At 43.4% G+C, this 25,559-nt stretch overlaps 10 protein-coding genes across 11 annotated transcripts; 7 read left to right on the top strand and 3 right to left on the bottom strand.

The window, feature by feature from the left end:
• Positions 1-211: 211 nt before the first annotated feature.
• On the bottom strand, positions 212-959 carry LOC116800918. Of its 2 annotated transcripts, XM_032717550.1 has the most exons (3): positions 889-934; positions 603-830; positions 212-545 (listed from the first exon to the last, which is right to left on the bottom strand). In XM_032717550.1, the coding sequence occupies exons 1-2, from the start codon at positions 907-909 to the stop codon at positions 618-620; spliced, it is 234 nt and encodes a 77-aa protein (XP_032573441.1). In that variant the 5' UTR covers positions 910-934; the 3' UTR covers positions 212-545; positions 603-617. The 2 variants fall into 2 exon arrangements, with proteins under 2 accessions (XP_032573441.1, XP_032573440.1); XM_032717549.1 differs by having other exon boundaries at positions 545-830; positions 889-959.
• Positions 960-1,952: 993 nt separating this feature from the next.
• On the top strand, positions 1,953-2,660 carry LOC6605923 (cuticle protein 12.5). The gene is made up of 2 exons (XM_002030700.2): positions 1,953-2,055; positions 2,121-2,660. Exons 1-2 carry the CDS (start codon positions 2,044-2,046, stop codon positions 2,574-2,576), a joined length of 468 nt encoding a protein of 155 aa, XP_002030736.1. The 5' UTR covers positions 1,953-2,043; the 3' UTR covers positions 2,577-2,660.
• Positions 2,661-3,028: 368 nt separating this feature from the next.
• LOC6605922 lies at positions 3,029-3,624 on the bottom strand. The gene is made up of 2 exons (XM_002030699.2): positions 3,546-3,624; positions 3,029-3,483 (listed from the first exon to the last, which is right to left on the bottom strand). Exons 1-2 carry the CDS (start codon positions 3,555-3,557, stop codon positions 3,154-3,156), a joined length of 342 nt encoding a protein of 113 aa, XP_002030735.2. The 5' UTR covers positions 3,558-3,624; the 3' UTR covers positions 3,029-3,153.
• Positions 3,625-9,344: 5,720 nt separating this feature from the next.
• Positions 9,345-10,232, top strand: LOC6605921 (cuticle protein 65). Its single transcript, XM_002030698.2, has 2 exons — positions 9,345-9,449; positions 9,513-10,232. Exons 1-2 carry the CDS (start codon positions 9,438-9,440, stop codon positions 9,888-9,890), a joined length of 390 nt encoding a protein of 129 aa, XP_002030734.1. The 5' UTR covers positions 9,345-9,437; the 3' UTR covers positions 9,891-10,232.
• A 3,723-nt stretch (positions 10,233-13,955) lies between these two features.
• LOC6605920 (extensin-2) lies at positions 13,956-15,121 on the top strand. The gene is made up of 2 exons (XM_002030697.2): positions 13,956-14,040; positions 14,098-15,121. Exons 1-2 carry the CDS (start codon positions 14,023-14,025, stop codon positions 14,686-14,688), a joined length of 609 nt encoding a protein of 202 aa, XP_002030733.2. The 5' UTR covers positions 13,956-14,022; the 3' UTR covers positions 14,689-15,121.
• A 1,299-nt stretch (positions 15,122-16,420) lies between these two features.
• LOC6605919 lies at positions 16,421-17,281 on the top strand. Its single transcript, XM_002030696.2, has 2 exons — positions 16,421-16,555; positions 16,618-17,281. The coding sequence occupies exons 1-2, from the start codon at positions 16,544-16,546 to the stop codon at positions 17,149-17,151; spliced, it is 546 nt and encodes a 181-aa protein (XP_002030732.1). The 5' UTR covers positions 16,421-16,543; the 3' UTR covers positions 17,152-17,281.
• Positions 17,282-19,373: 2,092 nt separating this feature from the next.
• LOC6605918 (cuticle protein 16.5) lies at positions 19,374-20,174 on the top strand. Its single transcript, XM_032717542.1, has 2 exons — positions 19,374-19,469; positions 19,547-20,174. The coding sequence occupies exons 1-2, from the start codon at positions 19,458-19,460 to the stop codon at positions 20,087-20,089; spliced, it is 555 nt and encodes a 184-aa protein (XP_032573433.1). The 5' UTR covers positions 19,374-19,457; the 3' UTR covers positions 20,090-20,174.
• Positions 20,175-21,113: 939 nt separating this feature from the next.
• On the top strand, positions 21,114-22,029 carry LOC6605917 (extensin). Its single transcript, XM_002030694.2, has 2 exons — positions 21,114-21,200; positions 21,257-22,029. Exons 1-2 carry the CDS (start codon positions 21,183-21,185, stop codon positions 21,947-21,949), a joined length of 711 nt encoding a protein of 236 aa, XP_002030730.1. The 5' UTR covers positions 21,114-21,182; the 3' UTR covers positions 21,950-22,029.
• A 966-nt stretch (positions 22,030-22,995) lies between these two features.
• Positions 22,996-23,818, top strand: LOC6605916 (skin secretory protein xP2). Its single transcript, XM_002030693.2, has 2 exons — positions 22,996-23,095; positions 23,159-23,818. The coding sequence occupies exons 1-2, from the start codon at positions 23,078-23,080 to the stop codon at positions 23,684-23,686; spliced, it is 546 nt and encodes a 181-aa protein (XP_002030729.1). The 5' UTR covers positions 22,996-23,077; the 3' UTR covers positions 23,687-23,818.
• A 284-nt stretch (positions 23,819-24,102) lies between these two features.
• On the bottom strand, positions 24,103-24,520 carry LOC6605915. Its single transcript, XM_002030692.2, has 2 exons — positions 24,447-24,520; positions 24,103-24,384 (listed from the first exon to the last, which is right to left on the bottom strand). The coding sequence occupies exons 1-2, from the start codon at positions 24,453-24,455 to the stop codon at positions 24,130-24,132; spliced, it is 264 nt and encodes an 87-aa protein (XP_002030728.1). The 5' UTR covers positions 24,456-24,520; the 3' UTR covers positions 24,103-24,129.
• Between the last annotated feature and the right edge of the window lie 1,039 nt (positions 24,521-25,559).

The raw sequence follows: 25,559 nt of genomic DNA, 5'->3' as shown, positions 1-25,559 counted from the left end.
CCATCTGGATCATTTATCTTCCTGTAGAGTATCTTCCCAATGAGTCTAAACAGATGATAGTAACAATTTGGTAGTATAATCAGTAAATCTAACATCAGGATATTTACCATAGTTTTTCCAATAATATATGAAATGTATATTCAAAGGTCCTAGGACTGAAAAAGTATATTTACTGTGGAACTCATTGTTCTTGTTTAATATATAATGAAATTCAACAAATTATGCGAAATGCTGACATTTTGACGCAAATTTAGACTTTTTTTTGACATTTTCCGGCGCGTGTGGACGTGGTCTTAACTCGCTTGGTGTACTAAAAGTGTCCTGGTTCAATGCCCTGTGTCACGTATCTACTCACTTCCTGCTGCACCTGTGCCTTGGGTAAATATTGGATACCCATATGTCGGAAAAACGACACATATGTGTGTGAAAATTAGCTGGGTGACAGCGTGGGCATCCCGCTGGTTTGGATTTGATGACATTCCCGGGCAGTGAACTCGACGAACCATTAGCCCTTTTCAAGGAAATTTCTAAAAGTCCTTGCACCTCTGATTTAAACGTATTTAATAATACAGGCTAAAAACATTTTAAATCACTTGTTTTACCATTAAAGCAATACATTAGTTGAAGTTTTTGGTACGGGAGCGTGGAATCAGGGGTATCTCCAACTTTAACTTGGCAGCAAGATCAGCAAGGGGCTGGAATAACATGGTTAGTGCTCCACGCAATCCGCGATCCAACTCTGTCACGTTCACCTCCCTTCTGACAATCTCGTGGCGGCCATTAACATATCCATCGGTGCAGTGGAAGCTCAGTAGGAGTAAAAAAAATATCTAGAAAGAAATCCATTTCACAGAGGATTTTTTATGAATATTTTCAATATTTTCTTACCGCTTTTAACAGGTAATCCATTTGAAGTGTTATCAACGGCAGGTCAATTGCAATAACTGGTGCATTATAAAAGTTCTACGCATTTATATACCAACTTCTGTTCAATTCTCAGGACGAGAGTTCTGGATGTTCTGGACAGGTGCATTCACAGTTTTACGGAATTAAAAATAAACACAGACAGTTTACTTGGAGGAAAGCAACACTTTAGTGGTCGGATTATGTTTAAAAATTGTTAGCAAATGCACATATGTATGTAAATTTAATTCCACAAAAAGTTTACAAACAGTACACATATGGCGGGACTTGGTGGAACCTGCCGGGATCTGGAGTGTTTTGGCAGGATTGGGATCATGAACTATAAAAGGTAGAAAGATGAAAGAGACATAGACGCAGCATAAGTTTGTTGACCCATGTTGCCCACTCTAACGAACACAAACCAAACGAAAAAACGCCACACCCACAATTTTGAAAAAACTGTTGAATTTTATTCTTTTAATAATCAAAGAGATTGTTTAACTTTCTCGTTCCCATGGGGGAACGCGGGTATCTGATAGTCGAGGATTTTTACTCACTTCTGTTTTGAATGACCATTTTTTTTTTCAATCGAAAATCGTTGCCAGTTCTTGGAATTTAAGTAAATGCAAGTAAACCAAGCGAAAGTGTTTTCCTGCCATTATAAACTTGGCCTTGAATTGGGTCGGAAGCGATTCCGATTGGTTCGCAATTAGAAGTAATCTCGGACCCTTGGTTCTCCCTCCGCACCAGAAATCGATCTTCAGGTGAGTACGTGCGACTAATGAGCTGCGAGTTGTGAAATGAAATCAAGAGTGGGTACGGCAAACAAGTGCGAGGCCGAAAATAAGTGAAGTAATGAGTAGTGGGAAAGGGGCAAACTCGGTGAAGGCGGTGAGCCGAACAGAAATTGGCCACGAATAATAATCTGGTTTATGGCCAAACCCGGGACAGAATCCGTTCAGGCCCGTTCGACTTATGGCTTAATGTATCCGCCTCAATGGACAAAAGCCGGCGAAGTGCGTGTGTGTGTAAAATGTGAAGTTCAAGTATAAAAGACGTTGACAGTCCCTCATCTCAACACATTCGAAGTCTGTCTCCCTATCCAGCGACACCAGTCGAAGAAGCCAAATCCACACCAAAATGTTCAAATTGGTAAGGAGCACAGGGATCTCCACATGGCAACTGTTTGGATTACTAACTCTTATTCCCTTTTTCAGTTCGTTCTCGCTGCTCTTTTGGCCGTGGCCGCCGCTAAGCCCGGTCACCTGGCTGCTGCTCCTCTGGTCTACAGCGCTCCCGCCACCACCACCGTCGTCCAGGAGCCCGTTCTGGCCAAAGTGGGTGCCGTTGTGAAGAGCGTGCCCACCGCCGTGTCCCACCAGAGCCTGACCCAGGTGCACAGCACCCCCGTGGTGGAGGATGTGGTGGCTCCCGTGGTCAAGACCACCGCTGTCCACTCCGCCCCCGTGTTGGCCGCCGCACCCATTGTGAAGACTGTGGCTCCTGTCGCCTACTCTGCTCCTCTGGCCTACTCCGCCCCTGTGGCCTACTCCTCGTACGCTGCTCCTCTGACCTATTCCGCACCGGTGGCCTACTCCGCACCCCTCTCCTACGCCGCCCCCGCTCCCCTGCTGCACCACGCCCCCCTGACCTACGCCGCTGGCGCCTGGTAATGTGGTGAGGATCGAAAGAGTTTGAACTAGTTGAAAAGAAAAACGAAATCGAAAAAATAATAAATTAAATGTGAATACCAAACATTTAATGTGAATTTCTTAAAAACATGGGGATATATTAATATTGAAACGTTCTAAAAAGTGTAGAATATTGAACATACAGTGTTCATACGTATCTGAATTTTTTTAACACTGAATTGGAGTTAATTTGCAATGTAATACTTCTTCAAAAATGGTATCTTATAATACAACAGAATTCTTTAAAACTCTTTTTAATATACCACAGCTTGATTGAAAAAATAGTTTATCAATATTTAGTATGATTTCAAAGATACAGTCTGAATTCATGTTTACAGTGCGACAAGAACTAGAATTTTTTTATATTTCTATATATTTTCCAAATTTCCATTCCTTTTTCATTAAAGCTCTCCTAAGTAAAACTAATATAAACCTTGTGTTGAACGTTTATTTATTGCATATTTGGTGTACATTAAAGTTTGCAATGCGGAAGAGGTAATATGTTACACAAAACCAAAAATGAGATTTTCTGGGTAGATGGGTTCCTTTGTTTGTTATTCTACTTCAGATAAATGCTGGGGTAACTGGCTCCTCCCCAGATTCCCGGCTCGTACCATTCCGCACTGCTGCCCGCGTATCCAAGTGGGGCATACGAGATCGAAGTAGCTGGAGCATAGGCTGCCTTCAGGATGGGCGTGTGATCCACAATGGGGCGCCAGTAGGGACGCTTCTCGTGCACCACCGTGGAACTCTGGTGTGAGACGGCGGCAGGAAGGGCATAACTCTCGTATCCCACGACACTGGGAGCATATTCCACGTGCTCATAGCTGGGCAAGTAGCTGGGGCGAGCCTGGATCAGGACAGCCAATACTCCGCACACAAGGAACACCTAGGGGGATAGATATTGCTTTAGGTATTTACCTAAGATTATGTGATATAATGCCAACTCACAACTTTGAACATCTTCGCTGGGGAAACTCTGCAACAATGTTTGGCAGTTTTAGCAGTCACTCGGGTTTTATACAAGCCCGACCAAGGGAATTGGCTTCTTTACGTTAGAATTGGCACAAACAATCGAGCCATCATCTAAATTTTGTGTGTCGTGTTTTTTTTTTTGTTTTTGCCATACTAGTGTTTTTTGCGTTTTTCCTCAAGCCAATTCCCAAGCCCAGATGGCTCATTAGTGACCCATTTGGGCGTAACTTTCGGCCGAGGCGAGGCTAAAACCGAATAGGTAAATCGGCAAATAAACAAGCCACCCACTTGTGGATACCTGTTGCAGCACCCACACCCATTAAATTGGCTCCCAACTCCTGGTTATTGCTTCTACTTGACTGGCACGCAGATGTGGGCCAGCGTTCCAGCCATAAGCCATTAGCATAACCAACAGACAAACTCTTATTTTCCTGGCCCACTGAATTTTCCCGACTATTTTTGAGTGCCACCAACGCAAACACCATATGTCGCATGTGTATGGCCTATACTTTCCTCTAACTTTGCTTATAATTAACCATACACGCCAAGATTCCCAGCCCATTTGCGGCGACCTTGGCTCTAATTTAATTAAGAAGAAAAACCGAGGCAGAAATATACAAAAAAAAAAGAAATAGAAATCCACAATGAGCGTTTTCAGAAGCGAGATACATAACGCTGACAGGCCCCGAAACGATTTAATCATTGGCCAAGTTGCTCTTATTGTTGGCATAGCGACTGCAGAATGCCATTGTTACTGGATTCGGTCCACTTTGGTCTCTGTGCCCGCAGACATTTTGGCCCAGCCAGCTTGGTGGTGTAAATCACTGCTTCGTTTAGCAGTAGTTGGCACAAATATTTGACTGGCACTTACCGCCGGGTGTAATATTTCCAGCTGCGGAAATAAAAAAACCAAGATAAACAAGAAGCAAATAAATATGTTAAAAAAGCTACATAATGGCTATGGCTTTATGAGCATTTCTATTGTTTTAAGCCAGAAAAATTGAGTGTCGTTTTGAAAAATAGTCGTATACTTTTGGGCTGCTGTCGTAAAGTAAAGCTTGGTTGTAAGCTTTTCTTAACCTATAGAAGCTTTGCCTTTTGCTTAACCCATGATAGCTTATTACCCACTTTGCTCTTTTTGACCAAAAGCAAGAAAAAAGGAATTTCTTACAACCAATTAGAACAGGCCAAAGTACCAAGAAATATTTTAATCAATTTATTTAATGCTTCCATTTCTTACCAAGTTGGTAATGTCTTGTGGCTTAAACCCATAAGGAAGTGAATAATTCCACGAAGAATTCTAGCTTCGGTTAATCCACTTTTCCAAAACAATTCCACAAACAATCTCCAAGTAATTGCAATATTGACAAATGGACAAGAGTTTTAAATAGTCGTCTGGCTAATAGAAGTTGACTGTGTCCACTGGGACTGACCCGAATCCAACTCGAACTCAACTGCATTTGTATCTGTATCTTTGGGTTGTCAGCATGAAACATGCAACTTAATTAGCTGCAGTAAGCAATGCCCAGTCTGAGATTTTTGTTGTAATTATGGGTGCAAAGTAGAGTAACACTCTCAGCTGGCCTTATCTGCTCGTTATCGGTGCGACTCAGCTTGGCCTGGCTAAAAACAGCATTGAAAATCACTCATACGCCATGTAATTAGATTTGTAATAGCCACATCCGCCTCCAGGCCTAAACGTTTGGAAAATGCTTGGCCGGCTTGGCCAGTTCTTGCAACGCCTTTGGGATTTGCTGTCAGCGTGTTTTTGTGGGGCGTGTGATCTGCATTGTCTTATTAATTTTAATGACTGAATTATACAAAACTAGACGCACCAGCAACTTTTTGCCGGTTGCAGCTTGCCAAACACTAGAGCGCCAGCAACTTCCTTGATTACACACAGAACTCGATGTCGAGTTGAGTGGAGTTCGTTTGCCTGGCGTTGTTTGGGCTCGAATCGAATTCGTTTTGGTGTTGTTTTCTTGTGGGTATTTCGTTTTTTCTATATAATTTACGTACATGAATTTAATGTTTTAGCTGTGGCTATCATTAAGTCTAATTGACTTTTTATCGCTTATGGTGTTCTCAGTTCATTTTTTGCTTATGTCTGTGAGAAAACCAAAGCAGAGTGAACTTGATCAGCAGATTGGTAGTTCATAGAGCGCGACCTAGGGATTGAAAATTGTGAATTGTGAATTTAGATAGTATTTAATGAAACCATATATAACAAAAGGAAACATATTACTAACTGCAGAAGAGAGTAGAAATGGAACGGTAGGAATACTGAAGCTCGTGATTGAACTGCCACCTCTAACTCAGATACAGATACTGTATCTGCCCTCACAGGTGTGCAATCATGCTTAAATCTCGCCCAGTAATTTGATTTCAGCACAAGTTCAGGGTGAGTAACTACACAAGTCACCGAATTGCTCTAGAGCAATCTAAGATCGTAAGCAATCAGTGGCAGCAAAAAGTGAAAGTCAAATCAGATGCATTAGAACCTGCTGGATTTGTACAACAATGGGAATAGAAACTTGGGGAAAAGGGGAATGCGAAGTGTGCACCCACCCACATGAGAACTAAATTCAATTAAAAAGCACTAATCGAGTAACGAATTATTTCGGACAGCCCCTCGCATAAATCTCCGCAACAGGGAGTCAAACGATTTGCATACAATTTGGCGACACACACAACTCTAATTTACGAGCGTCAAAAGGGGCGTGAGTTGTTCAGCATTTTGTTGCCTTTTCAGTTGTTGTTATGTTGCAACTCAAACTGGAGACACTCGGCTCCGATTTAACTACTTAATTATGAAGCAGATTTTGGTCTATTTGCATTGGCAGCCCGAAAGCGAACATTCAGTGAAGCTGTCAAATGATCTGTGACCAAAATAGTTTTAGCATGCAGCAGGCTGATCAAAACAACCAAATTAGCTACAAAAACAAACGATTTACGTGCCATGAGCCACATTGCGCCATGTCCCCCTGTACAAAAAAAAAAAAAACAGAACTTCAAAGCAAAATGAAACCAACTTTGCAAATGATAATTGTTGGCCCAACCTCGAGGCTGAGTCGAAGGTAAAACAGCTCTGGCATAATACGGTAGCCAAGGAAGGGTGGGAAAAGGGGGAGGATGGGGTTAATCCACCTTAGTTCACTTTGATGCCATAAATGAAAACACCGCTCCACGTTGGCCAGTGTCTTTTTCTAGAGCTTTTCACAGCGGTGTCTGCCTGACATTTGCTTTATTGAAGGTGGAAAAACAAAGCGTTGATTATTGGTACCCTAGAAACATAATCACGGAATGATATTTCAGACTCATTAAAAAATACCCACTCGTAATAGTCTGACTACGAAACGATTTACGGAATGTAATGAAACTGTATGTATTCTGCAAAATTTCTTATACGACTGCGGAGATTGGTATCTAATACGCTTCTTATCAGTTTTTACAATATTAAGTAATATATTACAATTTAATTTAAGTTGAAGCTTACCACACGGATTTGGTATGCATTTATATTTGCAAACTAATTAAAAATAAATACATGAAGGCTAGGACTCACTTTGATCTTATTGCTGTGGGTTTTACAGGGTAATTAAGCAAAAACAAATGCGATTTTTGCCAGCCATTGTTACAGTTTCGCACTTGGCTGTTGTCGCTGTTCCTCTTGGTATTAATCATTATAAAACGAGTAATAGTCGAGCTTTGCTGTACACATTGTAATGTGCACGACATTGTGACAAAGGCTGGGGTAAGCACGGCCTTGACCGAGTGGCGTCCAACATGTGGTATACTTAATACTTAATTGGCCACACTCGAGTCACAGCCAGCGATCCGCAGATGGGGAGTCAGCTATGCAAATTGGCCTCCACCCAACCGACAATTATGTAAAACTATAACAAATTAAATAATAACTCTTTGCGGTCACAAGCTGGTCGAATTAAATGCATGTATGCCGAACTAGTCACCTCTGCTCCATTTGCGAACTCCAGACCTGCGACTTGGGAAATTTCCTTAGCCAGAATGGGGCGGGCAAATTTCAGGTCCGACTATTTCCCCAGCAAAATCGCATAAATCACGAAAGGAAAATATATTGAGTTGAGCCACGAGTTGAGTTGGAAAATTGACGGCTTTTAATTTCGACTTTTGAATGATTTGTTGGCAATCAATGTATTTTGGGCGTCGCTTGGGAAATGCGAATCTGAATCAAAATCGAATGCATGCATTGCAATTGGGGGGCCATTAAAATGCAATTACAGGCCACCAGAGTTTTGGTGGTCAGCTGCAATCGGAACCAGCACGAATAAAACCAAAAAAACCTAAACCACCGAGTGGGTGGCATATTTGGTTTTTGATTTGGCTGCGGATCGATAGATAGCCACGCAATTTGGCATCCTGTTTGGTGTCAATCAAGCCGCCTTCGATTGAGATTTATGCGACAATTTGGTTAGCATTTGCATAACGCCACGGGTCGAAATCACGAGGTGTTGGCTTTGGTGAAGGGTTCGGCTTAGTTTTAGATTCGACTAGCTCTAAGCCCCGTTGATATGCAGATTGTCCGTTTGGGGTCCAATCAGCAACGATGGCCAGGGTCGCGGAGTCGAAAGAATTGTCGCCATCGTAATTGTTTATTAATTTATGACTCATAAACTTTAAGTCGGCCTTTGTTCGCACTGAGAGAATTTCGATTTTTATACAACTCTTTGATTCAAAACACCGAGTTTCAAGGCTCAAAACAAGCATTTTGCAATTCTTTTCCAGCCTCGTGTTCTGACTGATCTTGTGATATGATTTCAAAGCTGTCTTAGAATTAAGCATGGCTATTAGGAAATCTGGCAGGCCATTCGAAATGCGGCAAATATGATTTACCTATGTTTCCAATTGACTACGCTCCATCCACCCAAGTTACGCATACGCCATGTGTGCGATAACAAATCAGTTAAATATTAATGCATGCAAAATATAGGCGAACCAGCTGCCGTCCAGCAGCCACCAAAATGACCAACTGCACCAATCTCCACTCTGTGTTTGTCAGTTATTAAAGTGAGTAATTTTTCACGGACCACTTGAGTTTATTTGCTGCGTGGAGAGGCAGCTCCGATTGATCATTTGCATCTGGACAACAACATTTTCCACACCTACGGATCTCTATATCTCTAATGAGCTGTCAGTCAGTCAGTCAGCTGATTGATAATAAAGTGCGTGTTTTCGGTTTTAGAAAGGATTTAGGCTGATATGCTTAATAGGCTTGCAGGCTTATATTTAAGTAATTCAATTCTTTAGACTACCATTTATATTCATAAAATATAGATCAATTTATGTGTATTTATATTCAAGTTTCAAAGGAAATCTTACTTAATGCCCATTTTAGATTTCTGGAATAATTACAAAATAACTAATAGACAGAACCAGATTTAGCCGTAGAATTTTCTCAGCTGGAAACCCCCAGAAGACAATTGTTCATTTCCACGCCGAAATGAATGGAAATATAAAAGTTTCCGTTAGAGCAAAAGTCGCCGACAATAGGTGACAAAGAAATACAAATTGAATTAAGTGCTCGTGGTGGTTCTCCATGAAAATCTTGGGGATTCGGTGGCTGAAATTGGCGGTGGCTCAGTGGCACTCAAGCCAAAGCCGCCGCTTGACTGATCTCTTTCGCGATCTGCTGGTCGGCAAATGCACAAAGCTTCGGCTCTCGGCCGTCGAAAGGGGCGTGTTGGCTCTCCCTCTCCGCTGCTCTTTGGGCCAAGATTTGTCAGAATATTTCTCATGTTGCGGGTATAAATAACAGGGCTACTTGAGACGTCTAAGCATAACACATTCAGCTCTTCGGTCAAGAAGTCCAAGCAACACAAAACCAGCAAAATGTTCAAACTGGTAAGATCAGGATTAAAGGATACCCGCTCGTTTGGTGCTAACATAGAAGTTTTCTTTCCGCAGATTGCCCTCATCTCTGCCCTGTGCGCCGTGGCCAATGCCGGAGTAATCTCCCCCTACAGCCATGGATATGGACTGGGATACGGTGCCGCTCTGGCTCCGGCTTATGCCGCTCCGGCTGTGATCTCGCATGCCCCGATCATCAAGAGCTACGCTGCACCCATTGTCGCCCACCCAGTGGCCACCTCCTATGCCAACACCTACAAGGTGGCCACCAAGGCCATTCCAGTGGTCCATGCCGCTCCCCTGGTGCACGCTGCTCCTCTGGTCCATGCCGTGCCTGCTCTGCACTCCACCTCCACCTACCACGGATCCTATGGCGGCTACGGTAGCTACGGTCTGGGATACGCCGGCTACGGACACGGAGCCTACCTGCATTAAGGATCTGGTTGTCGGAAAGGATACCAGCCCCCGTTGACGACCCCGATCGAAGTGAGAACATTCAGCGGATAATTCGCATTTTGCTGCCGTCAAAGTGTTGAATTTGCATTTCGTAGTCAGAGGCGGAAATACAAATTGTGTACAAAATCCCTTAAAAACCCAGACACTCACTTGGAGACAGAGACAACTAGAGAACTAAGGACCACTAACGGGAGGCGGCGAGAGCGAGAGAGATTGATGAAGGATCAAGTTTCGTTGATTTTGTTATTATGGTGCAACTCCACGCTTCCATGGCTTCATAACATTCTGTAAATAAACGATAAATGACTCTTTAAACGAAAATGATGACAGTGTTGCCTATTTCATTTACTGGTTGCATATATATATTATTTTTAAAATATTCAATTGAAAATATGTAATTTATGGATATTTAATCCATAAATTATGCATTTGGAAATGTACTACACACGATTTAATAAAATCTTTACGATACCTAACGTTTTCGAAGCAGTATGAATTTTCACAGTAATGTGGAAATATTTTAATCTGCCGTTTCAGATATAATAATTAAGCTTAGGACACTTCACAATGTATTTATAAGCCACTTCTATCAAAACTAATTATTAAAGGGGCATATGTCCATTTATCAAGTGTGGAATTAATTTCAATTATGTTTAGTTAAGCGTGAAGTGATCAGTTTTATTCGCATTTATAAGGATTCCAGATAGTGTTGATAGTTCGTAGATGCGAGCATTTCACACCAAACTGCTTGTTCAAATTTTCCCAACTGCGAACTTACCCCAACCATCCCCTCCAACCAACCGATTGCCATTCAGCATTTAATTGCACTTCAAATTAATTTTACTTGAGCAACTTGCATATCGACTCTCGTCGGTTGTTTTGAAACTGGCAAGGAAAAAACCAAAAACCAAAAAAAATGTTTTATTGCAACGCCTTGCCCGGCCCACCTGCTCACTATACCCCCACCCCCTTGGCAATTATCATTGCGGGAAAACGAAAGACTCAAGCGACAAACGCGTGCGCCTGTCAACAGGTTGACCAGTGAAAAGTGCGTTGAAATATCTTTTTATTAATGCACGGCCAACTGTCGCAGCTAAATGCTTTTCGCCCAGTTTCGCAAATGAAAAATGGGGGCACATCAAGAGCTGCTGAAAAGTGAATTGAGTCACTTAATTACCTTTTTACGCCGACCAGCTGATCCTGGACCGAAAATACCAACTATAATTCATGCGAAAATTGAAAAGTCGTGTATTGCGCTTTGCCGGCGGCGTAATTGAAATCAATTTACGATTTTACTTAATAAATGTTATTTCGCCGAGTGAAAATCATAAGATGATGGGTGGGGTTGCTAAATATAATTCATATCGCCCATAAAAACAATAAGTCATTGTTGGCAGCTCTTCGACCTTGACAGCCATACAACTCAATTGTGCCCAGCTATAGGTTTAATTTTGTCTCAGTTCAGCTCGGCATAAATTATGTCCCCCTGTTCATAAACCATGTCATAGTTATGGGCTTATAGCTTATAAAGACAGCAATACCGTTAGCTAGTCAAGCGCAAATTCGGCAAACGACCTTCGAGGATTTGCAGACAAAAGGTGGGCCACAACTTCTGCTTCCTACATCTCCCAGGCCATTGAATATTCATTCGAGCCCGTCGGTTGACACTAAGTGGATGCATTTTGTGGCAGGTGCTCTCATGGCACAGTTGCAGCTCTCGCAAGAGATTCCCACAACCTCGCAAATGCAACACACCTGTTGTTTGCCCGCCGCTCTGCAGATTGAGTGGAAATCTTACATGCTTAATTCTCGGTTTCCCCCTCCCAGTGAGTAGTATGTATATCTGGTTAGCCCGAGAGTATGCTAATTGAATTATTCAAGTGGAACTGGCGTTACTCGTGCTCTAAATTATTAACAAGTCACTGATTTTACGCAGGGCAAGGACCTTTTCCAGGACTCGAGACTAAAAGTCCCAGTCCTCGGGCAGTGCAATTAAAACTGCATTGAAACGAGAAGCTCTCTGTGGATAATTAATTTCAAAGGGCCAAGCTCTTTTCCGGGAATCTTATTCCTGCCCGCAGGACGGGCACGTACTGGGGAAAAGGGAACTGCACACGTTTTCCGCTGACCTTGACCAGGACATTGACCAGCTGCAAGCAAAACCAACCCCACACCCACACGCCAGCATCGCCAGCAGTAACTCGATTGTTATTTGTGAGATGGATTTGCAACCGATAATTAAATGCAACTCTGGCCATGGATGTCCTTGCAGCGAGTTCAACGACTGACCTCGCTGCGTATAAGCAATAAGGCATAATAAATATGGTGGGGCAACATTGAAATTCAAATGAAATTGCGATTGAAGGAAAGCGTGTACGTATTCAAAATTGATGAGCGAAAATAATTCCATGATTTGGTATACATTCAACATTTTCCTCGAAACGCAAAACCATTTGAATAATATTTGTAGCATATCTTCCAGCCAATATGCACACAATATGTGTGCAATCAATTGAGTGAATCAAATCAGCTGAAACTTCAATAGCTTGCAACAAAGTATTATTTTGATGGTTCGCACTTGTTGTTGCCACACGTGCAGCGATTTAGCACGCATTACATTACAATGCGGCTCCGTTTCAAGAGCACCTGTTGCCAGCGGCGGCGGAAAATGTGTGGAAAATTTGTATGGAAAAAGGGGGGGAAAACGCGAAGCAACCACTCGAGGAGTGGAATCAACTCAAGAGCTGGGCGTGTGCTCCACTTGGAACACAAAAGGAAAAGAAAAGAGAAAACGTGCGTGGAAATTCCCGCTATCTGTGCCCTTTTTTCGGTTCAGCGAAGGTGAACATATCGATTTCTGATTTAGCCACTTTGTTATGCTTATTTCCCCGGCTTTACCGCCCTCGATTTTCCACTGTTTTCCTTTTTTTTTCCAGCGTCCTGGTCCTGTGTTGACAATTTCGATGAGCGCGTGTCGCGCATTTGGCAGCCCAAATTTAATTGGCTACCCGTGCGGGAATTTCGCCTGTTTACGACAGATTCTGGAGCAGATTTTATGGTAGCAGTTCCACGCACACGTTTGCCCACTTTCGGGCGACTTGGAGGCGATGCGCAAGACGCGGCCAACTTTTGGGCATTTCCACGGCTAATTGAGAGCTTCGAAAATGGCTTTGTTGGCGGCGGTAATAAATCGACTTTTAACTGGCGTGTGATATTTTGGCATTTATATTTCGGCAACGGCCATCAATCAGAGTCATAAGGCATAAAAATGTGCCTGGAACGTGATCGCAATGGGTTTCTTGCAGCTCTTGCCACTTGCTCGTTTTTTCTATTTCGGCTTATATTTTATACTTTTTTGCAGCTGGTGGCGGCGGCAGTAAAAGTTGCTACAGTGTAGCGCGTGCATTCGTAAATGTGATCCATGGCTTTGGGCAAATGAAGTGCACATGATAATGGCTTCTGAGGTGGAAGAGTTAAAGATGCTGATCCGAAGAGAATGGTGTGTTAAGATGCATATCTTATATTTGAGGCATTTATTAAGAAGATGTCAGAATACATATGATCCTATTCTTTAACACCATATAATAATTCGGATTCGAATCGAATGCAAAATAAGATTGTATAGGTATCTTGACTTCAAACGGAGTCACAAAAGCATTCATATCTCTTTACTGAATCGGAGTTCTTAAACTGTTGGCAATTTTCTTTTTGGTAAAGTGTAAAGTTATGCCTTCCACCTTAATTACCCCATTTGAAGTTTTTACCACCGACTTGTGGTTCGTACTCCCACCGAATTTCACCTGAGGATGGGGCATTGCAAAACTTGTCGCATGCATTTGCCGCACGATTCGCTTGTCGATTGCACGTCGTGCGCAGATCCCTTAATGGAGTTTTTACCATTCGGCTCCTCTAGTTTCCAAAGCCCTCCTCCACCTCCTCCTCCTCCTACTCCTCCACCCCCTAAATCAGCATAATGCGGGCGACGCAACTTGGATCGTGGTATATATAAACCTGCAATGGTCAGCCAAAATCGATTCATTTCGTGTGAAAGTGTCGCGGAGAAGTGACTTAATACGGAAATCGAAAACGGAAGAAAGCATAACGGGAGAAAATGTTAAATATTTCAAAAGCAAGTGAATCGAAAGTGAATTTTAACTGATAAATAATCGTTATCTTTATATGTTAGATACCTCTGATATGTGTTCTGATGTGTTTTGGTGCTCCAGCGCTTGGAAGTTTCCATCATGAACCAGCGACGGTGGGCGTACCCGTGGGAGTTCCAGTTCCAGTGCCAGTTCCTGTGCCTTCTCCATATCCGGTTCCATCTCCAGTGGCGGTACCAGCTCCAGTAGCAGTACCCGTTTCCGATACCGTCACCGTGCCAGCGGCCTTTAGTGCCCATCAAGGATTTACCTACGGAGCTGTAGATCACTATGGTCCACCACCTCCGGCGATCTTTAAATATGCAACATCCTATGCGGCACCACAGCCGGTTATTAAGTACTCCCTGGGAGCTCCAGTGACCACTACCACCACCACCTACACCGGATTTGCAGCACCGGCACCACCAGCCGTTCATTATGCTGCAGCAGCAGCACCTCCACCACCACCACAGTTTATAGCCCGGTTGGCTCCTCCACCAATTGGATACCAGCTTGCAGGTGCTGCCCCGTCCTACGGCAGGTACAAACTCCACTTTGGGTCACCACCTCATCATTCTCCGGCCGCCGTCTATGGAGCTCCCCCTCCTGTAGCATTTAGCACTCAGGGCTGGTAACTCGAGAAGCGCCAGCTGGGCTCCGGCTCATTATGCATAACTATGAATGATAATTTCCTCAAATTAGCAATTAATTAAATCTAAATAATGTTGTTATGCTTCGTATTATACGCGACTCGTGAATTTATGCGAAGAACGCGAAGCGTAGCGATTAAATTATGCTTATGTCAATACCCATAAATAATTCAGATGTTTTCATGGCTTGAAGTTATTTTTTGGCTCAGACAATTTTGGCCAAAGTCGAGGCTTGACTTTGAGAGGGCCCAGAAAAATGCATAAATAATATAAATTTGCCGCTATTAAAGCTATGACTACGGCTCAACTGACCTAAGTCAATGAATGAAAGAGGGAAATAGCGGAGATATCCGTCAATTGGGTCAACAGTTTAAACTTTAAAAAGCTTTTGAGTTCACAGATAGACAGCTTGATTACACTACAAATATAGTTATTAAACAAATAAATCAAGTAAATTGTCTATTTCCGTATTTAAGTTTGAACACTAATATATTTGGGTGCCGGCTTAACATTTAAATTTAATGTTCAAGAAGACAGAACTGTATTTGTCCACTTTTAAATATTAATTGAATCTTTTTATCTTTGAATTAAAATACATAAGTATTTTCTTTGATACCTCCATATAAGCCAATAAATCAAGCTAGAAACTACAAGAACGATGTAGTCGAGTTCTTCGACTATCAGATACCCACTACCCAGCTAGTGGGCGAACAAAGAAGAAATTTAAACATTTTCTAGTGAAATAAAATAATCCATATGTAAGTTTGTGGGCGTAATATTATAATAATATATGTGAATTTAAAATAAAATTGAATAGTGAAAACTTGAAGTTCCTCCCTTATTTTTTCAGTGTATGCTTAATGCTCATAGCTTGTGATTAAGTGGCATCATCTGAAGTCTACAAGTAACGGGTATGATAATAATAAGTTTGTATTTCAAATAAAGTGGGACAATAACAAGTGGGTCCCCATTTCTTTCAGTGTGAATTAAATTCGGATGCGCATAGATTGTGATTCCGTTCCACCATCTGAGGTCAATCTGCGATGAGAGACGAGACAGTCGCCGCGAAAGAGCGGCAATCAAACGCCGAGATACGGACAACAATCGGGTGCTTAGCATGCAAATCTCGCACCGATCCGCCAAAGTCCTCCGTTTTGGCCGGGGCTAATGGCTCTATGGCTTTTATGTTTGTGCGGCTTTACTGGCTCCTGTCACATGACGCTCGATTCGATTTGTGTTTAATAAGCTCAAATGCTGTCGACATGCCTGAGGTATGCAGAATAGCTGAGAACAGTGGTGGTGAGGTGGGGGTTTTTGCAAAACCAAATCATCTATTCCACCCCTCTGGTTGTGACCATAGGTCTCCACTGCGAATTGTGTGTAGTTGCATAGCTCGGATGCCAATAAAAATGACCAACATTGATTTATATGCAAGACAGCCAAATATCAATATTATCAATAGACGAAACTGCCCGGCAACCGCTTTGTTAAGCCACCAGAAATAAACAAAGTAAATAAACAAAGGCAGCCACAAATGCCAAAAAAGCTTCGTCTTGGCCTGCACTCAAGTGTTGGCCCAAAGCCGTTCACAAAGAGCCAAAAGAAGACCTGAACAGAGTGGGACAGCGAGAGAGAGAGAGAGAGAAAGAGAGAGAGGGGTCTGAGAACCGATCGCAGCTCCTCCATACGCATATAAAAAGCATCTTCAGCTGGCTCACAAATTTTAATCAGCTGCCAAAGCTGCGCCAGCGCACATCAACGATTATAAGATCCGGCAAAAAGATTGGTCTTTAAACTGTATTTACCTCAAGAACGGAAACCCAAAGAAAAGTGAAGTGAAATGGCGCCCAATGTGAGAACAATACCTAGTGTGTGAAGAGCTATCAAGGTTTAACCCTATCGAATCACTTTCAGTTGACTTGTGTGTGGATTACTCTGCTGCAACTCATGAGCTTGGCTCTGGCCGATGTCTCCCACCTGGATTACTCGATTGCGCCCAGCACACAGCTGGGTTACTACCACTATCCCGCTCCCAACAGGCCAGCCGTGCAGCGGAGCCAGAGGAACCAGTACCAACAGAATCAGCAGTATCCCCAAGTGGCTCGTCAGTTTGCCGAGCCCGCCTTGGAGCATGCCGCCTTCACCCAGGCTCTGACCAGCCAGGGTTACGTATTTGGAGCACCCTCGTCCGCCCTGCAAGTGGCTCCCCCGGCACCACAGCCCCAGCAGGTGGCTAGGGTATCAGCTGCGGCGGGATCAGCCACGGGTCGCTCCATATCCTCCGCTTCCGTTGATGCCAACTCGCTGAATCTCAAGCTGCCAGTGCCCTTTGGCATTGCTCCTCTGAATGTGGCGCAACTTCCGCTGCAGGCTGGAGCACCATATGCCAGTGTGCCCAGAACTACGGGGCTAACCTCCTATGGAACACCGCAGATCCAGAGGCGCTAGTCCAGCTATCCTAGCCCATAGAATAAAAATACATTTAATGGAGCCAGAGCCATCCCGACTGATCATCAAACTGCGATGACTTCTGCTCTTAGTGAATACACATTGATAATAAACTTGCCATCTAAGCTTAGCCTTTCGGTTGAGTCTCTTTTTATTGGCCATTTTTAGTCTCATTGCCATCGATGGAGACTGCATTTGCATAATGTTTTGAAGGTTAAGACGCGGGCACACAAAAAAAGAGGTCTTCGTCCATTGGATTTACACCTTTCACTCTCCTCCGATGGGTTAATGGTTGCTATTTACATACACACAAATCGGGCCAAGAGATCTTCATCTCCATCCGCGCCTCATAATGAGACCTCAAACTTGGCATTGGCATTCGGAATTCTCTTGTGAAAACAAAAGAAATCGAGACAACGACTAACTTTTGACGTATATTTATGAAAGCCAATTAAAGTCAAGTGCCATTGATCAGATCTGGGAACGGAACTGGGATCTGGATCTATATCTATATATCTATGCATATTTATGCCTGCGGTAAAGAACCTGCTTCCCGCGAACACAAAAACGGGAATTAGAAATGCGGTCTGCATAAATTTGGGGCTTAAAAATCAATTGAAGCAAACGGTACTGACGACAGCCAAATAATTTCTAAGAGGGATAAAGCTGCTGATGAGCCTCTAAATCAGATTTCAAACAAATTTAAAAGGTTAACTAGGAAGTGAGCGGATCGCACAGCTGCTAAGTGGAGTGGAGTGCTGAAGACAAGAAGTTGATGGCGATGAAGATGAAGATGGTTAAAGATGTACTCATTTCCGTGCTTGAGTCACCGGAAAATTGGCGCGTCATCGGTTGAGAATTCCTGTCCAGAAATTGTATTGACAAGTGAACGAGAAGAGGTCACCCTTGGAGTTGGACTGTACCAGCTGTGGTTGCTGCCAAGATTGGATCAATCCGATCAAAAGTGGCCACAATGCGGATACAGAATACAGAGTATATTGAAAAGTATACAGTTACATGCGTGGGGCAACTTGATCACCACACATCATTTATATATATATACATATATATCGAACTCTCGACTCGTCATCGCGACAACCTTGAGATCGGCGTCATCATCGTATCGGATTCCAGAAAATAACGACCATTTAGATACACTGTCCAATTTTTAAGTAATATTTTGTGGCTGTACTACAGAAAAACTTGGATCTTTTATAAACTTGCTCTTTGAAATCATTCCCCTCATGGGTTGTTCCCCCAAGTCATTGACACTGGAATATACTAATTTACAAACATTGATAAATAGCAAAAGTACCCGATCATAAAGAGTAAAACAATGCAAATCGGAGACACCAAGCCATCAGATGACGACGATGCTGCTGACCAGGCCAGCACGTGACCGAGAGAGATGCGATGGCTCATTAAGTCCGCTAGCCGGTTTCGACTGCTCGATCATTCGACTCCGCACCTTGTTGGCCAATTAAGCCGAAGCGAAATGATGAGACCCCCTGCATGAGGATGAGGCTGCATCACATCCTGTGGCCAGGTGGCGTCAAGGTCAGGTCAACACGAAAACACATGAAGACCCGTCGGCCACGATGAGAGGGAAATTTACGACCGCCTTTTATTGGCGACTCTACTGCGAGCCATTAAAAAGTGAACTAATGAGACACTTAGTGGGCCGGAATTGTGGCCTTTGAGGATGGGGTACCATTTTTATGGCCAATTTGACTTAGATTCAATGCGAAGCGGCGCACATTGATGGCCCAAACAGACTGCAAATTACGCCAAGACAGCCCGGCCACCGAGTCAGTCTTCAATTGCATACAAATGTGGATCACTGCACTTGGAAAAATTGATATAAGCTAAAACTTGGTGTGCTATATCAAAAGTTTTGAAAGAAATGTATGGAAATACTCTTCACTAAATAGTGAAAGTTTAAATTTACAAATAAAATAAAATATTTATGCATTGAAATCAGATTATCATATCATATATTTATTTATATATTTACCAAAGCTCAAACATTTCTCCAAGTGCAGCCGAAATATCCAAGCGACAACTTGGACAACTTCCGACAGTCCATTGGGCAATTGCAGGCGGAGCACGTCTTGCCCAAATGGCGATCATGTATGCTACTTGGCGCTCGACCAGGTGGGCCAGCTAAAGAAGAAGCGACCAAAAGTCGGCTCAGACAGAATGTCCCCCAAAGAGCACGGATATGGGCACGAGCTATATAAGCCACTGGGCTGGCTCCAAATGAACATTATCGCTCAAGAGCTTTAGACAAACCCAACCACAGCAATATGTACAAGTTTGTAAGTGATCCTATGGGGATTATTGCCCAAGCAGGTGGACTAAGTGCCGGATAATGATTACCTATCCTATTTTCCAGTTGGTTCTCGCTGCCCTCATCGCCTGCTCTGCGGCCAAACCAGGAGTTGTAGCTCCACTGGCTGCTCCTCTGGCTGCTCCCCTGGCCTACGCCAATGCTCCTCTGTACGCCGCAGGTGGCAGCAGCCAGGTGGATGTCCGCAACAACTACGACGGCACCCTGTCCTCCTACACCACCGCTCCGTTCGAGTTCGCCGGCCCCTACTCCAGCCGCTATGTGTCCGGAATCCCAGCTGCCCCCGCCGTGGTGGCCAAGTACGCTGCTGCCCCTCTGGCCGCCGCCTACTCTGCTCCTCTGGCCGCTGCTCCCGTTGCTGCTCCTCTGGCCGCTGCTCCCGTTGCTGCTCCTCTGGCCGCTGCTTCCGTTGCTGCTCCTCTGGCCGCTGCTCCCTATGCCGCCGCCGCCTACTCCGCCTATCCCTATGCCTCGCCCTACGCCGCACCCTACCTGGCATCTCCCTACGCCGCTCCCTACGCCGCCCCCTATGCCGCATCCTATGCCGCTCCCATCGCCGCTGCTGCCCCAGCTCCAGTGGTGGTCTAAGGACACACCTGTGAAGCAGGCCAAACTATAGACAATTTTAGAAAAAAAAAACCTGATAATAAATTACGACCAAACAATTAGAGCACACCTTTTTATTATTTGCAGAAATGCCTTGAATAATTTATCAAAAACGAAGCTATTTTGATTTATTGGATCTTTTTGGTTCATGAGATTTCTATTGGACACTTAAATCTATTGGGTCAATATATATATAATTCTAAAGTAAATATAAAATAACTTCTTAACTTAACTTTGATCAATTTTTGATTTGATGATTCCTTTTGTGCAAGTCGTTTTATCAAGCATAAATATATTTCCAGATTTCAAAAAGAGGCAGTTATTTAATTTTTTTTTTTAGAAATTTTTAGAATTTCAAAAAGCAATGCTCTGAATTTCTCGTTTCTCAATCTTTCTTTTGATATTCAAAATAAGCTTGTTTATTGGTGGATATTATTTAATACAAATTATGCATATATTATAGGTCTGCATTTAATTTGAAATGGAATTTTTTCTAACAGCTGCATTGAATTTTGAAGATAATATTGACAAAATAGCAACATAAGTTTGACTTAGGGAAGTTCAAGTCAGTCAACTTAGTCACCATGTAAACAATATTTGTTGTGATTGCGTTGCCACCTAAGGCGCAATATCGATTGTTATTTATGGTCAAAGCAATATTTATGGGTTATCATAATCATATTCCACTTATGGGCAACTGTCAATGCCTGGGCTTGGTTGGCCCCATGTTATATAATCATGGGCCGTGCTTTCGAATCGCCCAAGAAGTTATTGGCCCCTCGATCGAAGGTAGTGCCAGTCGCCGTCGCAGTCACGACTTGCTGACCAACTAAATGGGATTGGGTTGCCTCCCTCCAAATGAAGCAACCCATTAAGTTAGGTGAGTGGGCCAAGTCGTCGTCGAAAGTGAAGAAATGCAAGTGCAAGTCTTTTGATTGCGTACCGCCTTCAATTCGCTATAAATATTAATTGAATTTGACAATGCAAAGACATTAGCAGCCGAACCAACAGGTCGAGCACATCGATCGAGAAGCTACCGCCCCAAAGAAACCGAACTTCAAATCCTTCAAGCAAGATGTGGCAACTGACATGGGTAAGGACTCCAAAGTTCTATTGAACAAAGTTATTAATTAGTACCCATATTTTTAGGCCTTTGCATTGGCTTTCCTGCTGGTGGGTGGAGAGGCAAAGCCCTCTCATCTTCACTACAATCACTTTGATCCCCACCATGTCAACCACTTTGACGGACATCATCTGAGCCACTTGGATTCTCTGCATGCTCTGCCGCACCACTTGGATTACGCGGTGCAGGAATCGGTCCTTCCTCCGCCAGCTCCTTTGCTTCCTGCGGTGGCTCCACCACCAGCATTTGCTCCTCCACCACCAGTATATTCTCCTCCACCACCAGTTTATGGACCTGCACCTCCTGCTCCTGTATATGCTCCACCACAACCTGTATTTGCTCCAGCTCCACTGTTACCGGCTCCTGCTCCTCTATTACCTGCTCCTGCACCATTTTTGCCCGCTCCTGCACCTCTTCTTCCCGCTCCTGCACCACTTCTACCAGCACCTGCACCACTTTTACCAGCTCCAGCCTTCCTGCCAGCTCCTACTCCTCTTTTGCCCGAGTTCCATGTGCCCAGTGTCACCCATCAAGTGCTGCCGCCCGTCCTGGAGGCGGTTCCCTTTGCACCCACCTACCGTGCCATTCCCGGACCGAAGACCACCACCCACCGCGTGTCCATTGGCTACGCCTTTCCCAAGCTGCTGGCCACGCCACACGCCCATCTGAAAGCCCTGCCCCTGAAGTTCGCCCATCACCATCATCACTCTCTGTGGTGATCATCCCAATCTTAGTGATGATGAAACCTCACCAAAGAGTAATTAAAGTCAGCTAGGAAATTTAAAGCGTTAATCTACAAGTATACCTGCATTATACATTAATTTATCGAATAAATATAGTAACATAAAACGAAAAAATAAAATTCATGCATTGTACAATAAATTATCGAATAAATATAGTCAAATCAAACGAAATTATAAAACACTTGCTTTATTAATCAAATAATTAAGGTTCTGTTAACAGTAGAATTCAATCATTGATTTCTTAAGCAAAATATATGAAAATATATGCAGTATTCCCACACATTCTTACCGATTATTTCCAAAAATAGAAATCCCAGAGAATGTAACTGCTGTTGATAAAATCATAGGCATACCAAAAATTAGCAAAAGGAAACATATTCGCTATCTGATTCAGACTCTCATTACGAACCAGACGCCTCGTAATGTCGCCAAATGGGGTTTCATTTATTCGGCCAACACACACACACACACACACACACAAACTATTGGCAACACAAACACACACACTCACAAGTGGGGCACAGAAATGTTGTTAGTGGATTTCGAACTGCACGCAACAAGAAATCAAATCAGAAATTCCAGACACAAACCCGTCCCAAACACGCGACAATTGTTGCAACAAGAAACAAAAAGCGGATGGACGAAAAAAAGTGGTAATTCAATTAAATGATTGAGTCAAGTTACACGTACTCTGGGTAAATAATTGCAGCTCATTACAAAAGCACCACCCACCGAAAATATTCGAAAACATTCGAAAACCCCAACTGTCATAAACCCGGCCAAAACCCAAAACGAAATCTTGCCCAATATTAACCTAGGTTATGGTCGGGAATTGCGTGCAATTATGAAAGTTTTCGGGGGCGATCGACGTAAGAGGCAACCGATTGATTATTAAGTACATATATCGCACCGATCCAGCAACGCCCTTCATCAGCTCCCAATATAGAAAGTCTTCCAAGGTGTTTTCGTATGCGCGTCCATGGATATTCCGAGGGCTACAGAATTATAAAAGCGTTACCCAGTGGACAATTGGATATCACAGCTCAGTCTGCCTTCAAGCTAATCACACCTAGCAAACCAACCATCCCCAATCCCCCAAGCAAAATGTTTGCCAAGATTGTGGTGAGTTGCAAAGGATGTCCGGATCTAGCGAATTGGATTATATATATATACCTTCATTTACAGCTCGTTGCCCTCTGCGTGTCCTCTGCTCAGGCTGGACTCTTGCCCTTCCATGCTCCGGCTCCTCTGGCTGCTCCACTTGCTCCTGCCTTCGCAGCTCCCCTGGCTGCTCCTGTGGCCACCGCCGGAGTGGTGGCTCCCTATGCCTCCAGCTTCAATGCCCACCGCATCAACCACGCCGTGGCATACCCAGTGGCACCTGCTCCAGCTCCAGTGGCCTTCGCTGCTCCCCTTCCCGCTCCCCTGCCCGTTCCAGTTGCCGCTCCCGCTCCAGTAGCCTTTGCCGCACCTGCTCCTCTGCCAGTGGCTGCTGCTCCTGCTCCAGTGGCCTTTGCTGCTCCCGCCAAGGTTGCTTTCGCCGCTCCCGCTCCAGTGGCTGCTCCTCTGGGCTTCGCCCCTGCTCCGGCGCCCGTTGCCTTCGCCGCACCAGCCAAGTTTGGATTCGGACCCTTCGCCGCTCCCCTGGCTGCTCCAGTGCCAGCGCCTCTGGCTGTGGCTCCCAAGTTCGCTCCCGCCCCTTACTTCTTCTAAGGACTTAGCTGTAGGATCACCCAGCTCATCCACTCCCATCCGTCCTATTAGATTGTAGAAACTAGCCCAAATCTTCATCTCCTAGAGAGCAGCAATGCTTGGCGAATAAACAATTATCCATTAATCAAATTTACAAACGTGTTTGTTTCTTTGAGGAAGTTTACTTGGAAGAATTTTAGTGGTATTTCCTATCATAGCTGCCTTGGATTATACCATCCAAAATCATATTTCAAATGAATACTGCTCTTAACAATCGAACATATTAACGGTTTCTATATTTTTTTTTACGGATTTTTAGGTAAGTTTTATGGAATCATTCATTCATCACCAATTCATCAATGATAGGAGCAATGTAAATAGTAATGTATTATTGATTATTAATATATTTTAATATTATGATTATTATATGTTTTTATTTATAAGTTAAACTATTTGTTTCTAGGCTAGAACCTTATGTTTTTCACATGACCAATCCTCTGGAACAGCGGAACATGTTCGTAGGGCGTGTGTGAAATGGGCACCGAATCGTAGGTGACGTGGGCAATCTTGGTAAGAGGTGCCACAATGGTGTAGCCAGGATGCTGAGCCAACTCCTGGGGCGTGGAGGCAACCGGCAGAGGATGATGATAGATCACCGGGTGATGGTAGATAACCGTGGCGGCTAAGGCACCACTCAAAAGGGCTAATAGCACGAAGAGCTAAAATGAGATCTTTCAGATACAGTTTTTTAATGGGTACTGAGTATCTCTATCCTGTTTACCTTGAGCATTCTCTGGTGATATTGTGGTCAGAACTGCAGTTGGACTAAGCTGAATGCAGCCGAAGGCCAATCAATTTATAGGCTCGTCTTCATCGCTGGATTTTCATTGCGCTTTTAAACAGTTAGGAGGGGTAAACCGGTTGACAATCCCCCGAGATCAGCAACTGCATATTCCTTGCCACCTGGAACCTGTTGCAACATCCCAGTAGTGGGAGCACTACTCCACTTGGCCTCTTGTCCCCTTCTCTTCGAAAAGAAACCCGTTTTCAAGTTCAAGTTTAAAGCGTCAACGCCGAAGATTATCAAAGAGTCAGTGACTCTTTTGTGCACTTAATTATGGCATATTGGGTTGGTTGCTTGCTTTTGTTGTCTTACATTTCTCGGCTTTATGTTGTTTTTTTTTTTTTTTTTTTTTTTGGGAGTATGAGTTAGTTGGTCACACGTCTGCGGATTTGCCTTTGTTTACCCGTTTTGATGTCTCTTTTCAATTTTAATCATTGCCCAATCTTGTGTTTTTCGAGCTATTTTATGTGGCTTTGGAAGTGTTAAGAATTGATTAGTTTGACTTTATTCAGCGGCTATTTGAGCTCTTTATGCTAAAGCGGTTATAAACTTTGTTTTAGGTTTAATACTAGTGCACTCCCTATATAGAAGTTGGTTTTGTGGCCAGTCTGGCACATACAGATTTTGTTTAATATATACTTATGTTATAGATTCGTGAAAAAAAAAGATTTTGATATATATTTTAATTAAATCCATGAATATGTAGCATTTTTTTCGAGGAATGTATATATACTTTAACTTATATAGTTCTCTCACTTAATTAATTAATCTCTCACTGAATTAAAATATACAGACCATTGACCCGAAGTTAAGATCTTAGTTCTTGATCAGATCCAACCGGAATCCCATGAATGAAACGAAGAAAAAGGCCACCCACCAGACTTAAAATGCCCACAGGCCAAACTAAAAACTGGAACTGGAGCCATTGTGGACTGGTAAATGCCAAACTCGATTGCAGATTATACAATGCTGGCCCAAAAGGCAAAAAAAAAACAGGTGTTGGATTTTCTTTTTATTTACAGCAGCTACGGATGGTTTTGTGGCATGCCG

The sequence above is a fragment of the Drosophila sechellia genome, chromosome 3L (assembly GCF_004382195.2).
Source record: "Drosophila sechellia strain sech25 chromosome 3L, ASM438219v1, whole genome shotgun sequence".
In the NCBI taxonomy this organism is placed as follows: domain Eukaryota; kingdom Metazoa; phylum Arthropoda; class Insecta; order Diptera; family Drosophilidae; genus Drosophila; species Drosophila sechellia.
The sequence above is the reverse complement of the archived record's forward strand: the minus strand, read 5'-3'. Positions and strand labels throughout refer to the sequence as shown.